This window comes from Myotis yumanensis, unplaced genomic scaffold, assembly GCF_028538775.1.
Source record: "Myotis yumanensis isolate MYYU_CA2020_CCGP unplaced genomic scaffold, mMyoYum1.0.hap1 SCAF_11, whole genome shotgun sequence".
NCBI classification, from domain to species: Eukaryota; Metazoa; Chordata; class Mammalia; order Chiroptera; family Vespertilionidae; genus Myotis; species Myotis yumanensis.
Genome location: NW_027223762.1, coordinates 43134728 through 43155535, shown reverse-complemented (window position 1 = coordinate 43155535; position 20808 = coordinate 43134728). Strand labels below are relative to the sequence as shown.

Sequence of the window (20808 nt, the reverse complement as noted above, 5' to 3'; positions counted from 1 at the left end):
GTTCCTTTTTCTCCACAATCTCTCCAACACTTGTTATTACTTGTTGGTAATAACCATTCTAACAGGTGTGAGGTGGTATCTCATTGTAATTTTGATTTGCATTTCCCTAATAACTTCCATCAGCTTTTGAGCAATTCCTTTTTTGCTCAAGATGCTCTTGGTTCACTTCAGGTTTGGCCTCAGCCCCAGAATCAGCTATTTCTTCAAAGAGCTCTTTTCCTTTTACTGGAGAATGATATTTAGAAACTGAGATGTGGGCATTAGGTATGTTCCTCTGTGGACAGAGCTAAGAAATACGCATACCACACCAACACATAGGCAGTTTTATAAGTCATGAGTTAAAACTGATGCTTCTAATTTCAACCTGATATAATAGGTAGTATTTTTTCCTATTTTAGATTTGTATCTCTAAGAATTCTGGTTTCCAGAGTATCTATATATTTATTTATTTGCCTAATCACATAGCACAAAATAGTTCTATCCCGAATTGCTTTGCAAATGTTACTAAAAGCAGTAAATTTATTAATTTTGAGATTTTTTTCAGTTCTTTTTATCCTACAATATGGCCCAGTGATGTTATGTAGTTCAGACTATATTGTTCAAATGTTTCTTGGCTATTTTTTTCTTCTGTGTGATTGTTGCTAAATAGGTATATAATTAAAGTTCCCTTATCTTTATTATTTTTGACTATGTAAAATATGAACATGGTTCAAAAGGCAAAAGTGTATAAGAAGATATATTCAATGAAATCCCTTTCTCCTCTTTATCCCTTCCACCCTGTTCCTACTCATCCTTTGTAAGTAATCAGTATCCTTTGCGTGTGTGTATCACCTTACAGAACATGACTATTAATAGCATAATACATATATGTTTTTTGTATTTTCTTTTTTTAAAAATTTTATTGGGGTGACAGTCAACATGAACATATAGGTTTCATGTGTGGATTACTAATTTACAAAATCTGTATATAGGACCATGTGCCCACCACCCAAAGTCAAATCTTCTCCTGTCACCTCATATTAAGACCCCCTTCTTCCCCCACCCACCTCCCTCTGGCAACCACCACACTGCTGTTTGTGTTCACAAGTCTCAGTGTTATATTCCACATATGAGTGAAATCATATAGTTCTTAGCTTTTTCTGTTTGACTTATTTCACTTTGCATAATGTTCTCAAGGTCCATCCATATTGTTGTAAATGATGCTATTTCATCCTTTCTTATGGCCGTGCAGTACTCCATTGTGTATATGTACCACGTCTTCTTTATCCAGTCCTCTATCGCAGGGCACTTTGGCTGTTTCCAACTCTTGGCCACCGTGAATAATGCTGCAATGAACATAGGGATGCATATATCTTTGCATATAAGTGATTTCGAGTTTTTTTGGGTATTTTCTTTTATCCTGAAAATATATCCACATCAGTTCATAGAAATCTTTCTCATTTTACTTTTACTGCTAGATAGAACTTCATTAATTGAATGTACTTATGGTTCATTCAGCCAATCTCCTATTTGTGGGTGTTTAATGATTTTCAATATTTCCCTATTAAAATATAGTGTTTCAACTACATAACTTCTAGAATTAGCTAAAAATAATACTGACAATACCAGGTATTGGCAGATTGCAAAGCAACCGAAATTCTTATGTATTCATTGAAAATGCAAAATAGTGTAGACATTTTGGAAAACAGTTGGTAGTATATTATAAAGTTGAACATACACACACACACACACACACACACACATATATATGTGTGTGTGTGTGTGTGTGTGTGTATGTGTGTGTATATATATATATATATATATATATGATCCAGCAATCTCACTCCTAGGTATTTACCCATTATGTTCACACAAAAACCCATACCTGAATGTTTATAGGAACTTTATTCATTCTTACATTGCTAGAAAGTAGAAACAACCCAAGTCCTTCAGTAGTCGAGGGAATAAATGAACTGTGGTATATCCATAACTGGAGTATCACTCTGAAATAAAAAGAAAAGAGCTATGGACACATGAAACAACACAGGCTCATCTGTGTTGGACCTCAAATGCTGTATGATAAATGAAAGAAACCAGATTCAAAGGCTGCATACCATCTGAGTCTATTTATATGACACTCCTAAAAAGGGAGAACTCCAGGGATATAAAATGGGTCAGTGTTTGCCGAGGGCTGGGTGTTAGGGAACAATTTTAGTACAAAGGAGCATGAGGGAGTTTTTGTGAGTGTTGGAATTTTTAAAATCTAGATTGTGATGATGATTATAGGAATATACGGATTTGTCAGAACTAATTGAATTGTTCACTAGAAAGGGTGCATTGTACTGTATGTAAAACACCCTGAAACTTTTAAAAAAATTCAAAATAAGCCCCATAACCTGAGAATTGTTTTCCATTTAGTCAGAGGTGTATGTTCAGGGTAGGTTCCTAGAAGTAGGGTGGTTGATTCAAGGGGTAAATGCACGTGTAGTTTTGTTAGATAATGCCAGATTTTGCTCCATAGAGGTTGTACCATTTCCTAAATCTCTGCTCTGCAGCAATGTAAGAGGTGCCTATTTCCTGACAGCTCCTTTAAAGAGAGTATTTTGTTAAGTTTTGAATTTTTGCCAGTTGCATAGATAAAAAATAGTATCTTTGTATATTTTTATTTTGTAAAATTTTTATTATTTTTCCTATTACTCTGGGTGAAATTTAGTATCTTATGTTTGAAGGCTATTTGTATTATTATTTTTTCCCTGTAAACTTTCTGCTCATGTATTTTGCCCAATTTTCTAATGATTTTGTTTTATTCCTTCAATTTTATTTTTTTTTATTATTTTTATTTTTTAAAATATATTTTTATTGATTTTTCACAGAGAGGAAGGGAGAGAGATAGAGAGAGTTAGAAACATCAATGAGAGAGAAACATCGATCAGCTGCCTCCTGCACATCCCCCACCGGGGATGTGCCCGCAACCCAGGTACATGCCCTTGACCGGAATCGAACCCGGGACCTCTCAGTCCGCAGGCTGACGCTCCATCCACTGAGCCAAACCGGTTTCGGCATATTCCTTCAATTTTAATGAGTTCTTTATATATTAGGGATATTAGTTCTTTACCTATAATATCATAACATTATTTTTTATTATTTGGATTACCTTAATTTTTCCTCCTCTCAGAATTTTTATACTTAATACCATATTTAGTGCTAAATTATCGTTTTTACCTAACAGTTTACAATTTCTTAGACTGTTGTTAAATAAAAACCAGTTGAATTCTCCGCACCCCCCCACCCCCACTCCCCAGTGTTTAGCTTCAAGAAAAGAATTCTTGAGGGATTATCTTTTGATTTTGGTCACAAAATTCTTTGCAGTGTCTCAGTAAAGAGAAATGGTGATTTTTTTTTTTTCTTATTCTATGCTGCTTAGTGCAAACACTTGAATAAATGAAGTGGTAATCTCTGTAGGGATTTCTCAGGAAGAATCCTAATAATTTGTGAGAAGCTCTATAGCAAAATCTGGTACTTTTGGGCTAGGGCTCTGCTCAGGGTATTAGAAAATCCTTTATAATTTTGTTACTTGTAGTCCTTTAGAATCCCAGGCCCCTAGTTTGTGGGTGTGTTGTTGGAGTTCAATCCAGCTCTATGAAAGCTTATGTCCAAATGAATTCTATTCTTCTTTTCTCTGAAGTTTTGGAAGCAAAGTAGGACAGAAAAGTACACTGGTGAAAAATGTTTGCCAGGTATTTCCTGGCTTCCAGACATAATATGGGCAGTCAGAATTGATCTTCTAAATGCAAAGGCAATGCCCCTTCAGCTAATCATTTGTTGTTGTCTCCCTTCAGAAAGATGCCTGGTACATTTTAATGACTTGAGATCCAACTAATGCTCAGAAATGTGCACCCAGAAACTGTTTTGTGTAAAGTGGTAATCAAAAGTATTTTCAAGAAGGAGAATGGCTCAAGTAATTAGTGAAAAGCAGTCGAAATTCCTTGCAAACTTCTGTCATACTCTTTTTGGATGATCCACCTACTTTGAAAGATTTCATAAGAGAAAAATAAATGGTGTGTGTGTCTCCTGGGACAGCTGTGCGAACAACAGGGCTAGAGCGCACTAATGCATTTCTGTTTTCATGCACTATCTTTCTCAGCAGCGGAGGTAAATTTCTCAGTACATTGGCTTCTACTCTTGAGTGGAGGGCGGCAAGCAATCTTTTCTTGTAGTCTGCTCTTTCCTAATGGTATGCTTGCCCAGTAATAATGCAGGTAGACTTATCTGGTTGTTACCTGTGGAGAATTTTTTTTCCCTACCTCATTCACTAGTGAGTCTTTTAACATAGTAGAAATAGCTCCTTTTTTGGGGGACAGGGGTGTTAAAAATATTAAATGGATTTATCTGTTTAACACTTAAGTGCATTATTTACTTTAAAATCAAAATATCCTTTTTTTTCTTTAATAAGTTAAATCATTTTCTTTATTCTGTATGAGAGGAACTTACCCATTAACCTTTAAATTTTCAGAGGCTTGGACCTGAACTAAGATACTACTAAAAAAGAAAAACACCATAAAAGTCAGATCCTGGTATTTTGCAAGAATTTTCATAATTAAATGTTCACGTTTCTTTTCCAGTATTCCCATTTCTACTTGGAATTTTTTTTTTTGAATCCTCACCCACAGATATGCTCTTATTGATGAGAAAGAGAGAGAGAAAGAGAGAGAGAGAGAGAGAGAGAGAGAGATGGATTGGTTGCCTCCCATACACCCCCCTGACCAGGGATTGAACCCACAACCTAGGTATGTGCCCTGACTGGGAATCGAACCCACAACCTTCTTGGTGTATGGGATGAAGCTCCAAACAACTGAGCCACCAGGCCAGGGCTCTACTTGTAATTTTTATATCTTCCTCAAAATATATTGTCTGAAGAGGCTTATAAGACTATTTTTTTCAGTGTGCCTTTCATTAACCCTATTTATAAATTTACTTTCTTACTTTAGAGCTTCTTTTGTATACAGACTCTTTTTAGTCATCTGTATAGTGGCAAAATTTGTTTGCTAGCTGATGTATTGATAGGATACAAGGCTATTTAACAACAAATATTTTTGCAGACAGTAATTAAGAATTATTGCCTTGATGGAAGCTGTTAATATTTATCATACAAATGTAAAAGTTATTTGTATGATAAATATTAGTCATATAAATTGTTACCTAGTGATACATGATCTCTAAAAGCTATGTGATTGTGTAATTGTAGAATGTAGTAGTTTCCTTCCTTATATCTACCTCTGAATGTTGTAGTCCAGTCACCCCTAAAGTCTCTCACTAAGATATTACTTTAATATCTTAGTTTATATAATATTATAATGTGCTCTGAGGCATCGATTTCTTAGTTACAGAATCTAAAGTCTTATTTTTTGCTTCTCTGAAAATATAGAGGTTTGAGCTGATAGAAGCTACTAATGCTCTCCATTCAGAAACTATATAGGGAATTAGCTGCTGTCCTTGGTGTTGAAATTATGTTGTGTGATTTCATAAGGAAAGGAATTAGTTAAAAAAGCAGAATAATCTTGAATATACTATTTGTGGCTGCGGTTGATATCTTCCTAGATCTATTTGAACTAGAAACATGCAGACTCCAGTATCTTAATGTCTTGAGTTCCTGACTGCCAGGCAGAGGAAATGTTTAACTATTTTAATCATGTTTCTGTATCTCAGAAAGAAAGCCCTTATGAGAGGAAATGACAACGTCCTACCACAAAGTTATCTCTTATCAGTTATAGCCTCAGTCAATAATGATTTGTCAAACTTGGACATGTGTAAAATGCAAAGGCCGTGTTATTTACTTTGGAAAGGAAAAATTAGATGAAGCTGATAACAACAGAGTCATGGCTTTTGTTAGGAGACAGAAACCATTAGAGACAGTCATTGTTAGCTTAGGAAAGTGTCCTTGGACCCCTCCCTTTGCCTCAGCTGAAACCTAACCCCGCTTGAATCATTCCTGCAACTTGAGGGAAGGGAGGGGCACAGGAGGGGAAGAAGAATGAAGACAGCTTTGACAGAGATTTAGCATTTTAAATGGGGAGCAAAAGGTGGCCTTTAAAACAGACCTGTTTATGTGAGTCAGAAAAACTGCCTTTTGTTCTCTTCTCCACCCCCATTTATTTAGATTTTTGAAAGTTCATTTCTTATCCTTCCAAACATGTAGCATTCCTTCACGTACAGTGCAGGTTGCTCTCTTCCTCTCGCCTTCCCCGAGATGTGATTCTTTTTCATTAGTGAAAGTAGGGAAAACACCTCTAGCTCAAAGCAACATGAGTCAGTGCATGCTTTACATACCTTTCTCCTGCACTCTGCTTGGTTCTTCACATAAGGAAGCAAAATGATTTCTACATAGAAGGGTATTTTGAAGGTAGAGGTAAAGTTTGTGAACTGAAACCGCATTTTGCTCCATCTTTTCTTGTCTAAATTTTTGTCTAGATCTTTTCTTGTCTGGATTTCAAAGCAGGCAGTCATGTGCGTAGGAGGTCTTAACTGGATTATGGTTTCAGAGCTAAGAATTAGCCAATATTTCCAGGTCAGGACACTTAGCAGTTTGGAGTTGAGTGTGATGATGTCAAGACAGCCTCACAGAAAATGGTTTTGGTTGTAAAAATTTGCTGGAGATGACAGGAAAGACCTTTGTCTTCTCTGTGTATGTCCCAGGTAAACCAGTCTTATTAGCTCATTAATTAGTAAGGGGCCCCATTAGCTTATTCATCACAGATTTGTAGAGAAACTGTCTCCTAATGTGGATATCCTATATAATAATCCTATATAATAAGAGGCTAATATGCAAATAGACCGAACGGGGGAACAACTGAAGAACTGAACAACCGGTCGCTATGATGTGCGCTGACCAACAGGGGAATATGGTGGGTGTCGGCTGCAGCGGGATGGTGGAAGTGAGCAGGGGCACCAGACCAAGGTGGGGCGCCGGTAGCTGTCATCGGGTCGAGTCTCTGGTGGTTACTGAAAATTCTCTGATCCTGCGCGCTGCAGTCCTGCCCGGCACTTGCACCTGTTGCTGGCACTGGCCCCAATCGCTTTGCGCTGTCAGTGCGTGGGAACAGTGACAGCGGGAGCTGGGCTGCTGGCAGACAGGGGACCGGGGGCCATAGTGGGAGGGGCCAGAGGGGGACATGGACGATGGGCCGAGACCCGCTCCTGTGCCCACCACAGCCTAGTGACCCACAGTTCCTTTCAAGGCGTATGAATTCATGCACTGGGCCCCTAGTTTATTCTATAAAGATGGGTCCTACATGTGAAAGGGCCAAGGCTCTGTCTGAAGAATGCTTGAAGCAGTTTCCTTTTGAATAAAACTATAGAACTGAGGCAAAGCAAAACAAAAGGAATAAATTGCACAAAGAACATATAAACAAAGTTGTGATTGAATTTTTTATTCAAAATTAGGTAAGGAAATATCCTTAACTTTTTGTAAATCTATAATAATAAAAGAGTAATATGCTAATTAGACCAGTCATCCTTCCAGACAACCTTCCGGACAAAGCCAGGGCTGCAGCTGCAGGATCGAGGCTGCTGCTGCAGCTGTGAAGGCCTACTCTTGCACTAATTTCATGCATCAGGCCTCTAGTATATTTATAATAAATAATTTTGTAATCATTTATTCTAAATATTTTCCTATACAGATCAAGTTTTTTTTTAATGTTTCTTGTCTTTTTTTTTTCACATGCATGTTTAATTTTTATGTAGTGTAAATACTATTATAAATTTGATTTTATCAAGTTTTTCTAGTTTTCTTTTTTTTGAGATTGTGTTTTGCTTAGCTGTAGTTTTCACTGGTAGGGTCTGGTTTTCTGGAAAGACAAATTTCCTTCAGATCTCCACTTTTCAGTCAAAGATGCTTTAATGTGGTCATATCTAGTAAAAGTGCCCCAATGGTCACTTGTTGCTTCATTTTGTGTTAAGATGTGCTTTTGAATCTTACTTTTTCTTTAACTACATGTCCCCATGTGTCTGTAAATTTTTTTCTCAGTAATGCTGCTTGGGCCATGGTGTAGGATCTGGAGCACCTTACTAGCAATCTTTGAATTCATATAAAAGTTTGGTTGAGTGCTTACACAGTACACAGCACTATGAGATTCTTAAACATGGAGATGTAATCTCTGCCTTCATGGATGCAAGCAAATGAACAAAATTGTCAATAAATTTGAACCAATAAACATAGAAGTGCTTATATTCTGATCAATCATACATTTACCAGTGTTACAGTAAAAACTTCAGCTAGGTCTTTAAAAAAATATTTCTTATGTTATTTTGTCTTGTATGCTTTATTTTGTTTTGTTTAATATTTACTTTCATAGTCTCCTTTTTTTCTTACTAAATTTCTATGAGTCAACTGATAGTTTCTTTTTTAGTTGAAGAAATTAAGGCCAAAGTAAATTGTGATTTACTTTTGTCAGGTCACATAACAAATCAGTTTTAGCACTGCGACTCTACTCCAGTTCTTACCTGATGTTTTCTGTTTTACTTTCTCTTTTGATGTATAGGCTTAATCTCTAGGCGTTGTTCATTTGCTGGTATTACTTCTAGGTTTGGCTTTTCCATTCTTCATCTTATTTTTTATATGATCGCCCCTCTCTTCTTCCTAGCATATTTCCGTATCTTTTCCTTACAGTGAGCAGTAAAAATGAATGCAGTTGCTATTAATAGCTTTGTTTGAATATTTTGTGACAATCTGATTGTTTTGCAGGTACCTGGGACCCAAGATTTGGTGGATTTCTCTCCTGTTTATCGATGTCTACACATATATTCTGTCCTGGTGAGTCTTTATCTGGCTTTGCCTAATAAAGGTATATATTGAATTCAAACTCTGCTTTCTCATTTTTGATATTTTTCTGTTTATTAAGAGTAAGGACAGAAAACTATTACTTAAGGAGTATTAATTATAAAAAAATCTTTTTTTCTTGGACCTTTTATGGTTGCCATATAATATGCCTTAGCTAATAACATTAATTTCTATGTCAACCTGTTTGTAGATTATACCTAAAAATAGTTACATGTTCAGATTTCAGTTCTTAATTTAATAATGTAGTTATTTAAATAACAATTGCCTATATTTACATATTACATTAGTATATGTAAAAACTTTTTTATTCCTGATGACAGTTTTTCCTTTTGTCATACAAAGCATATGGAAAGGGGGGAAATTTTATAGGTGTGAATGGTATTCTAATAAATGAATTAGAATTTATCTCCATCTGTACACCTATGTGCAGACACACAGATATATACAAAGTCAGTAAAAGAAGTTTAACTATGAAGTTAAAGTATCATGAAAGACAAATTGATGAGAGAAGCCCATTATTGATAATTTTTATAACAAAGTTCAGTGAAGCTTATATCAGGTTGTTTTTAATATCATTTTAAGCGAAATAAGTTTGAGTGTATCTTATTGCCCGGTCCAGTCTGTTATTCATTTTCTTTTTTCGTGTATTTAACGTATTGTCACTAGGCCATTACTGCAGATAGTTTGGGACTGGTCTGTGGATTTAAAAAATATTTATTTATTTTTATTGATTTCAGAGAGGAAGGGAGAGGGAGAGACAGTTAGAAACATTAATGATGACAGAGAATCATTGGCTGCCTCCTGCATGCCCCCAACTGGGTATCGAGCCTGCAACTGGGCATGTGTCCTTGACTGGAATTGAACCCAAGACCCTTCAGTCCGCAGTCCTACGCTCTATCCACTGAGCAAATCATTTAGGGCTGGTCTGTGGATTTTATGGCCTGCAGTATTTGGTGGTGATCTCCATTAGTTTGAGAAAAGACCTGGTAACGTCCTCAATTCTATTCTCCTTTCTTTTAGTTCTCCTTGCTGTCCAGCTCCCTCTTCCCCTCTCTGTCTATTCTCCTTCTCCACTCTTTTTCTCTATCATTCCTTGTTATATAAAGATGAAGCAGGATATAGATTGAGATGTATCAAGGCTTTAAAATAAGTAGACAGTTTTTTTCATTCTCGTGTACAGAGAATTACAGAAATCATATATATCTTACTTGGCGACACAATATTATCATCATTTCATACAAAGCCGCCTTTTGTATTTTATTTTATCATGTTTTTCCCCATTTGTCTCTTATCCATAAGCCCACTTGTCTCCCATCCCTAACTAACTCTAATATGTTTAACATATGGTCATGATTGTGTCCTTGAAAATTTGTGATTTTTTTTATGTGTAGGTGTTTTTAACTTACTCAAATGGTGTTGTCTTATGGATTGAGTTTTACTTCTTGTAGTTTTTTTTTTTAATTCAGCACTATTCCTAATATTTATTCTTGTTATTGTCTATATATCTAACTCATTGCCTCCCACTTCTGCTTGATAGTTAACTGATGGTTTGTATTTGCTGTTGTTATTATCTATTATGTTAATGATCAAAACTTAAATTTGCCTCTAACATTTTCCTGTAACAAACAGTATACCCTTATGGACTAGTGTGTAAATTTCTATGGTTTCTTTACCTAGGAATGAAATTTCTGGGTCATAAGGAATATATAAAATACTTAATTTCACTAATTTTTAAATTTTGTTAACCTGATGGATATTGAATGACAGCTCTTTGTTATAACTTGCATTTCTCTGATTACTAGTAACATTGTGCTTCTCATTTTAGACTTACTGATCATTTAAGGTTTGTCTTCTCTAAACTGCCTATCTTTAACCTTTGTTCAATTTTGTATTGCATTTTTTTCTAGTAAAACACCTAGAAAATAAATATAATTTTTTCCCTCTGAAATGACTAGCCTGTTATATATAAAGTAGGTGAAAAGGGTTTTTTGTTTTGTTTCTGTATCTCAGTGATTTTTTAAAAATTACATTTGAGATGACATTGATTAATAAGATTATATAGGTCTCAAGTGTGCATTCTATGATACATCATCTGTATGTTGCATTGTGTGCCTACCACCCAAAGTCAGATCTTCTTTGGTCACCATGTATTTGATCCCCTTTACCATTTACTATCTCCCTAACCTGCTTCCCTCTGGTAACCATCATACTGTTATCTGTGTCTATGAGTTTTTGTTTATTTTTTTTCTTTATTCATTTGCTGCTTTCAGTTTTATATCCCAGATGAGTGAGATCATATGGTTCTTAACTTTTTTGGTCTGACTTATTTTGCTTAGAATGATATTCTCAAGATTTCTTATTTTAGTTTTCTCTTTTTGCTGGGAAGAGAAATTTCAGAAATTTCTTATATATGGTAGATATTAACAGTTTAGGTTACTGTGAATGTTTTTTTCCAGTTTGGCACCATACGCTAAACTATGTCTATATTATTTTTCATGAAACAGAAATTATTGATTTTGATATAATCAAGTCCATGAATTGTAACCTTTCATGTAGTTTGTTTTGTATTTCTTGGTTTTTTTTTTTAATCCCTTTATATTCTGACGTCATAGAGCATTCCCTTACATTATCTTTAACATTTTACCATTCACATTTCAATTTTGATCTAGCTTGGGTTCATCATTTTATATACTATGAAGTATAGATCGAACTTAATTTTTTTCTATATGATGAATTCAGTTTTACCAATCTTATCTACTACATAATTTGTACATCTCCAGTGATTCCTGGTAGTACCTCTGCAATACCCTAATATGCATATTTATATGAATCTATTTTTCAGCTCTATAGTTTGTTACATTTGGTTTTTTAACATATCTACATAAAAGGTAAAAGAAGTCCCTTCTCATTTCTTCTCTTTTAAATTGCTTTCACTATTATCAACCTCTACTTTTAAATATATATTTTAGAATCAGTTTGAGTTAATAAAAAAGTACTTCTAGGATTTTGATTTGAATTGATTGCATTTATAGATAAATTTGGGGTAGAATTGATACTTTTATAATGCTGAGTCATCTCATTCATGAAAGAATAAGATCTTTTAAATTATTTAATTGAGCTTTTTCTATGTCTAGTAACATAGAATGCTTGGGCATTCTTTGTTAGGGTAATAGTAAAATACTTGTAATTTTTGTTACTGTTTTCTACTTTATTTCTAATTAGTTATTGCTGATATTGAAGAATGCTTGATTTTTGTATGTTAACCTTACACCTGGCAACTTGGCTCAACTCTTTTATTACAGTTTGTTTTTTAGTTTATGATAGCTTACTATATAGTTGATCATAATATCTATAGATATTGATTTGTTTCTTTTATTTCTGTTTGTATATCTCATGGTTCTTTTTATTGTTTTATTGTATTCACCAGGATCATTATTACCTTGTTGTTTAGGAAGGTGATATTGTGCATCCTGGTCTGATTTCTTATCTCAAAGAGAATGTATCTGTAGTTTCTCGCTTAACTGATGTTTACAGTTTGTTTTTGGTAAAGATTCATCTAGTTATTCCTAGACTCCTGAATTTTTAAAAATAAAAACATAAATGAATGTCACATTTTATTGAATTTGTATACTAGATATATTGATATAATTCCGTGGTTTTTATCCTTTAGTTTATAAATACGATGAATTTCATTGATAGATTTTTCTGATATTAAACCATCCTTGTATTCTTTAGATAAATCCACCTTGATGAGGATGTATTACTGCTTTTTTAACATCCTGTGGAATTTAAGTCTTATATGTTTATTCATTTATTTATTTATTTTTACTCTTTTATTTTTGGATTTATATGTATGGTTATAAGTAACACAGGCCTATACTTTTCTTTCTTTTTTTGGTATTGTCCTTATATGGTTTGTAAGTCAGTGTTATACTAGTCTCATTAAAATGGTTGAACTTTCTTTCCTTTTCTCTATTTTATGAAATTATTTATATAAGATAGGAGTTATCTATTCCTTGAAAATTGAGTAGAAATCCCATGTGTAGTCATATGCATTTTTTTCTTTGCCATACAACTTTCTTCTTCCTCCCTATCATCCTGATTCCATTTTCCATGATTTTATTTAGTCTCTTCATTAGCATGTATGGTTATAGGAGTTCACAGTTGTTTTTAACCCAAATGTCATTAGAATAAGAACCATATTCACGCATATCAAGTTTTAAGGTTTATGTTAGGCCTCATAATAGCAAAAATCATTTTTTCCTCTTAAGTAGTGTGAAGTCTATGAAAATGGATAGTTTGTTTAGTTTAATGTTATATTCTTAGTACAAACAACAGTCCTTGACATATGGTAGTTCCTTACTATTAGTTGAATGAATAAATAGAAAAGTGGTAGCTGAAGAAAGCAGTACATTTGTTTGAACATATGCAAACTCTGACCTTATTATTCATTTACTTATTTACTCAATAAACACTGATTTTCTCTTCTGCATGAAATGGGTTTGGAGAAGCAAGGATGAATGAATAAGTCAAGAACTTCTGCTTTAAAAGGAAATTACAATCTATCATGGCAGAAGTTACAATTTTTGGATGACTATAATATGACAGCACTATATCTCATTACTGTGTGCATGCTAGTTTTTGTCAGATTTTATGATATGGAAATTTTAACAAATTTTCCTCAAGTGAGAGCTCTAATAGTGATTCATAAGAGTACTGAAGTAATTTATTTGTGCAATTAAACCTTAGCTTTTCACATGGGGAATGTGATAATAATTACCTGCTTAATGCAGTTATAGGTATTGTATGAACAGTGCCTGGACCAGTCTGTGGCACATAATTAGCATTTAATAGAGGACAGTTGAGCTAGCAAAAGTTATGTATTTCTGATGCTGATTATTAGACATATAATTAGTATTTTAAAAAGTATTTGACAAAGTATAGACATGTAAATAGCAGTTCTAATCTCTGCCATCAACATAAAAAGTTGATCAGTTATTTAAAATCTGTACATTCTTAAGTATACAAAGACTATATAGTCCTAAACTGTGAAGACTAAACAAGAAGACCTTAAATTGCCCATTTAAAAATAAATTCTACACAGTGGTATTTTGTAATGATGAGATATTTGATATTCATAACTTTATTGTAACAATTTAATGAGCCAGTGTTTATATGGCAGAAACAGACCTTCTCTCCCATGTTTTCTGATTTTTAAAAGATATAACTTTCCAAAGTGGTAAGATCTCAGCTCTATATTTTCCTGGAATGCATGGTTATCTTTTAAACATTGCTGTTCCAGATTTATAGGGACTTTAATAACTCAGATATCTCCTTTGCTAAAGTAAGGGCCAGACCATGTATAACGTCTAGGGATGACTCTTTTCAAAGCTTTTTGGGGGCTGTAATTTGTCACTTTTCTGTATTTGTTTCCTCATCCTCAAAGGAGTAATTTGTATTTTGTATGGTGAAGGATAGGTCCTCATAATATTGGCAAAGATATTTAAAAGTGGATTATTTAATATAAATATTTGTAACAAATATTTTCTTACATTCTGATGTAATTAAGATTAATATTAGATTTGGGAGTAAAGAAATTAGCACTGAGCAGAAAATAAACCTTATTCCTCTCATTGCTTTCCATTCCAATACTTCTCTTTACTTCTTCATTCTTCGTTTCTCATCAACTCAGTATATTTATCTTCTGTTCATATCACCACCCTCAGTCTATATCTTACTGGACTTTTTAGCTGCTTTTGACTTTGTTGATAATGTCCTTCTTAAAATTCTTAATCCCTTCATCTTTCGTCTCTATATGTTTCCTTCTCTTCTACCAGCCTTTTTGAGAATTGTTACCTGTTTTGGTCCTTGTGGGCTTTACTCCTTTGTGTCCTTCAGTGTTTCCACTTCTTTCTCTCCTTCCTTTCTTGAATGATAGTACCTATTTTCATGGTTTAATGTGCTAATGACTTTCAAACCTGTATCTGTATTTCTCAGCTTTTCCTTGAGCTTTGCACTTTTTAGTATATAGTGTACTGAACCATACCTTTTGGATATTCCATAGGCAGCACAAGCCCTGTGTTTCAAAATGAACTCACTGTTCCCACCACCACCTTAAAACTTACTTCTGAATTTACAGTGAGCCCAGGTAATAACAGTATCATCTACCTAGTTCCATGCAGAAACCTAGACTCTTCCTTTTTCTCATACCATATTCAGATCTCCAAATCTTACAAATGTTACCTTGATCTCAAAATTTTTACTTCATCTGCCCTGACCGGTTTGGCTCAGTGGATAGAGCATCAGCCTGTGGACTGAAGGGTCCCAGGTTCGATTCCGGTCAAGGGCATGTACCTTCGTTGCAGGCACATCCCCAGTAGGAGGTGTGCAGGAGGCAGGTGATCGATGTTTCTCTCTCATCGATGTTTCTAACTCTTTATCCCTCTCCCTTCCTCTCTGTAAAAAAAACCAATAACAGGTATTAAAAAAAATTTTTTTTACTTCATCTCATCCTCCCCATCTTAAAATGGTTGCCCTAGTTCAGATTCTTATAGGGATTATTGAAACTAACTGTTCTCTCTACCTTACAGCATAAACCACTAACTCACTTCTCCCTGTTGTGACAGTAATCTGTCATGCAAATTTGACATATATGTTACTGATTAAAATTCTCTAAGTGGTCGTCTGTGGAATAAAATATAGAATTATAGAAGATAATATAGCATGTTGTAATTTAGAAGGTTTTCCATGTCCTGTCTGTCATATTTCTGCTGCTTACCACCTAGCTTTCATGATACATTCTCATACATTCCTATTCTCATTTCTTTTTAACTCACTAATTCATATTTATTTCATACCAGCAAATTTTCCTGACATTTCAGGTTGACCACGGTGGGCCCCCATCCCCTTTGCATAGGACCCAGTCCATGTTTCTATTAGTGCATATTATATTATATTATATTATATTACTCTAAATATGTACTCTTTTCCTTCAATAGAGTATAAGCTCTTTTAGGGCAGGTACCATGTTTTATTCATCTTTTTTAGCCCTTGCACCTAGCACTCAGTACTCAATAAATGCTTGTTTTTGATTTTGAAAGATACCTGCCCTCCTTTGACCCGCAAATGAATCCAGCATTTTAGTCTCAGGCAGTGTTATACAATATCAGGGCTGGGACTCAGACGAGGGAAAACAGTTCTATTGGTGTCCAACGGAAGGATCATAACAGAAGTAACAAAAAGTTCTAATATTTTGTCATTTACAATAGTGTTTATCTGAACTTTTGGCCTGGAGGATAACAAGGCACACTTTGAATAAACATGGCAATATTTATTATTTTTAGTGAAACCGACCTTCCATTCACCCCCCTTTTATGGCTGTGCTGCTTATAAATTCCCAAAGGATTATTTGAAAAATCCTACTTATATCTGCCAGCCTTATCAGTAGGGCAGGAGTTCACGTATTGTAACAGGAGGTCAGACTTCGGTCATGGTCTTATAGATGGGGCCAAGCACCTGTAAATTCTTCCTTTGGTGACTAAAGTGAAGTACAATATCAAACAGGCAGTGAGACTTTTCTAGGAAGTGCTGAACTTTGGCAGGAAGGGCAAACTTTGGCAGGAGGAGGGGAGGGAAGAAAGTGAACAAGGGTCAGATAGTGGTTAATTGAGACTTGGTCCTTGATGTAGTAATGCAATGGAAGTGTGCAGGGCAAAGGTAGATATATTTTATAGAATTATTTTAAACAGCTTTTACTGTTTAACTCTTCATATACAGTTTAGAGATGAGCAGGTAAGGGGCAGGATATAAAACATTTTACAGTTATTAAAGAGACTATTTTTAAGAAGGGATAAAATAAGCTAAAATGTTTTCTGGAATGGAAGTGATGAATAATAATAATCTGAGAATCTTGTACATGGTGGAGTAGTAGTTTAAAATATGGGTGGACTATCTGTTTAATGAAGATAAGAAACCAGTCTGTCTGGCAGATTTTTTTGAAAATTCTATCAACTCAGTGATGTCTGTCATGTTGATGGGCTCCAAGCCTTGAAACCAGCTCATTTTAGAAAAGATTTGTATGTACTTTTAAGCTCCTCTATATACTGCAACATCTTTCTGCCTCTTCTCCAAATTTCCTGCCCACTCACCCTTCTATCACTGAAAGTACACACACACACACACACACACACACACACACACACACCCCATAAGAAGAACTTGGGTGTCATTAAGAGACTGGGGATCAAACCTGTAAATACAACCCTACCCCCAGGTATTTTCTGCATGTGTGTTATACTGTAATAAAAAGTTTAAAGATTTCTGACATCTTGGGTTTAGGGATAGAAATTATAGCAACACATGAATTTTTTTAGTAAGCAGCAGCCCCTCAGTATTACATGGATTATGAGAACCTCAGTTGTATCCAATTCCCTTCGATTACTAAAGAAGACTGTAAACCGGCCAAAGATATAAAGAAATGCAGAATGTAATAGTGCATTGAATTCATTATTACAAAGGTTCTAGCAAGTTCAGTATAATTTTAAAGGGCCTCTGAGAGTTTGATGAAATCTGTGAACCTTTCCCCCAGACAAAATGCACATAGGTACATGCATGTAAATTTTGCTTAGAATTTCAGAGGCTTCCCCAGTTTCTGAGTCTTATCCATCATAGACCTAGAAAGAATCCCTCATCTAAAGGGAACTACAAGGTGAGTTATGTTTTAGGTATCTGCTGATTATAGACCTGTGCCTCAGAAAAGCTTACCCCAGTTCCATTTGAGTATCCCCTTTTATGTCTCCTAAGGACTCCCTACCACCTTGCCTTTTTCTTAGGTTTAGAAGCCTTGCCGAAATCTAAATGTAAAAGCATATTTCAAAGTGACCTTATTTCTGTATCATAAATCCTTATTCTCTGAGCAGCCATTATCCATGGCAAGCTGGTCACCTGCTTTTTTTGTTAAGAATAAATTAGCCTTAGCACCTAAACTAATAGTTTTGTCCCCTGAATTCTTCTACTTGGAAAGGATCAGAGCAGAGATTTAGGAATAATTATGAGAACTCTAGTCAGTAATTTATCTTGTTGAACATAAGTAATTGTGTTGTTTTAGAGTATTTTACTTTTAATAATATCTCTTACTTTTAATAATATCTCTTTCTACTTGGCTATAATTAGGAGAGGTGAATCAGCAGCAGAGCTAGAACTTACCCACAAGCTCTTTATAATCCTTCAAGATCATCGCTGGAGCAGGGGATGGGGTGAGGTGGCGTGGGCAGGAAGCTTCCTGGAACATATTTCTCCCTTTCTAATCTGAAGGTTTCTGCTCACATGGTCTGCCCTGACAGCTGGAGGAGACTACAAATTCATGGTGTGTAGCTATAGATAATAGCAAGGAAAGGATGTGGTGAATGGAAAAAAGGACAGATATAAGCAGTTCTAAGTGACATGTTTTCTGAGGTGTTCAGGGAATTAGTGAAACTACTTAGAGAACTTTGGTAGCAATCGGCTATTTTAGTAAAACACTTGGGAAATAAATACTTGAAGAGTCTAAGACTACTGGAGTTTTCAACTAAAGGAAAGTGAATAGTTTTGGCATTCTCAAAGCTAGACTAAAAGATCCCATTGTGTAATGGGAGTTGAAGGGTTGTTGTTTACATAAGTATTTATAATAATATTATCTTGGATTATATATAATACTTTGTTCAGCAGTCTCATATAATACTTTGTTCACAAATTTGACTACATTAAGTAAGTGGCTTATAGGTTAAATATGAAGAAAACACCTTACTTGGTAGAGACTGGCCTTACGCTGAATCATGCTATGAAATAGTTTTGTTGGCACCAGAGGTAAGAGTTTTAGGGTTCTTATTCCTGAACTTTTATCAAAAGGCACTGTTGTTTAATAGTCTAGCAAATTTAGCAGCAAAAATTGGAACATAGACTTAAAGTAAATCTGAAGAATTAAATGTAGTTTTAATGGTCAGATTTTAATATTATTGATTTAAAAAAATGAGACCCCCATTTAAAAAATATAGCAAAACGTTTCTGCTACATGTAGGTTGGCAAATGAAAAAAATTCACACATCAACTTCACGTAGTTTTTTGTCAGTGCTTCTCACCAACCATTGATCTGACAGTGAATTCTAATAGGTAAATAGAGCTCTGTTTGTTTTTGTGTTTTTTTTTTAGTTTTCATTAAAATTGATTGTATTTTACCATAGCCTAGTTTTTTTTAGAGCTACTTTGATTCTATTATAAATGTTGAGACTGTTCAGTTGTATTTATTTTAAATAATTATAGTAAAAATCCTTTATTTAAACTCTTTCAATATTTTACAAAGACACTTGAGGGAACATTTAAATATTCCACCTGGGTGTTAAATACAAGCATTGTCATTTACTCCTCCTATGGTAGAAATTAAGACAAATGAGAATGAGACCTATATGCAGGATTCTGGGTGCCTAGTTTGCGAGCAAGGTGTTTTTCTTTGTGTGTGTGTGGTTTTTTTTTTCTTCTTTGGCATTTTCAAAGATGGTGTAACAAAGAAAGAGAGAGGGAAACATCACCTTATTTTGCGGGTCACACGACATTGGAAACTGTAGATAGAACTCTAGCATCGCCAGAGGCGTAGAGCTTAATGTTCCAGATTTGCTTAAAGTTGTCTCTAAAGATATGTTTCTGGAGAACACCAGTCTCATCAGTTAATCTGTTAAGAAAAAAGAGGCTCCTGTTTCAAATGTCATTGAAACTCTACTCTGTTGCTGTTTTGGGTTTTTTATAGTTCATATTGGTATATTCAAGTATATTCTGAGAAGATCTGCAAAAAAATAACCATTTTAAATTATAACCATGATAAATTTTATTTATTTACAGTGAAAGATGTAAAGATGGTCAGGAGACTTTCTGCTTTCAAAAAGTTTCTAATTGCCTAGCCAGTGTGCTCAGTGGTTGAGTGTCTACCCATGCACCAAGAGGTTGTTGGTTCGATTCCCCTTCAGGGCACGGACCCAGGTTTCAGGCTTGATCCCCAGTAGGGGGCGTGCAGGAGGCAGCCTATCAATGTTTCTCTCTCATCCGTATTTCTCTCTCTCCCTTCCTTTCTTCCTAAAAATCAATAAAAATATATTTAAAGAAAGTTTATAATTTAATGGATCTAGAGAAAAGCTGCTTTGTAAGGGACTCTGTAAAGGCCTGGTTTCTTAAAAAAAAAAATCCATCATTCTTATTTGAAATGTATACATTTTCATTGGGAAATAAGAAAAGAACATTGAACTTTTAATGGAAAAGCTTTCCTGAGAACAGTAATTTGAAATGAGTATGTAGCATTTTCAAATCCTTTGGAATGGCATGTTAGGAAGGAATTCTGATGTTCATGTACTTGAAATTTATTTTTTAAGAACTTTATGTGACTAATATTTCAGGTGCTGATATTTAGACACTATTGCTTTTAATGAACTTTATAACTGTTTTTTTTTTTTTTAAATTTTCATTTTAAATGGACTTTTTCCCCCCTCTCAGAATGTTCATCTGTTTGGCCCCACTATCTAAGACAAATGCAAGTTGCACTGTGGAGAAGCCAGCTTATACTGTAAGAACAGAGCTGGAAGCTTTCTCTTTTGTTTCCATAGTGATCTTGAGTACTTCTGAGCCATAGAATGTATGTTAAGTATTTTCTCGAGAGGTTTTTTTATTTTTTAATGTGGAAAGTTTTGCCCTGAGATATTTGGTGACTCCTAGTCCATCTCTGACACTTAACAGATTGTTCCATCACTCTCCTGCCATATCTCACGGCCTCTAGTTTCACTGACCCACCAAGTGCCTGGTGAGGTTAGATAGGCGTAAACACTACATAGATCATAGAGAAAAGCTGAGGGTGAGATACTTTGTGCACTGCATTGATAAGGACACAGGAAAAGCCATTTATAGTGATAACTTTCCTGGAGTATGGGCTAATGGGCCCTGGTTTGTAGTAGCTGTAATCTAACTTTTTATGATTG

At 34.8% G+C, this 20808-nt stretch overlaps 1 protein-coding gene across 3 annotated transcripts in view; it reads left to right on the top strand.

Annotated features, from left to right (window-relative positions):
* The window catches only part of EXOC6B (exocyst complex component 6B), a 494441-nt gene that overhangs the window by 187992 nt on the left and 285641 nt on the right, over window positions 1-20808 (top strand). For all 3 annotated transcript variants that reach the window (XM_070429462.1, XM_070429464.1, XM_070429463.1), the window contains one exon: window positions 8720-8788. In XM_070429462.1, the coding sequence (XP_070285563.1) occupies window positions 8720-8788 (69 nt within the window). The remainder of the gene's footprint in view (window positions 1-8719; window positions 8789-20808) is intronic.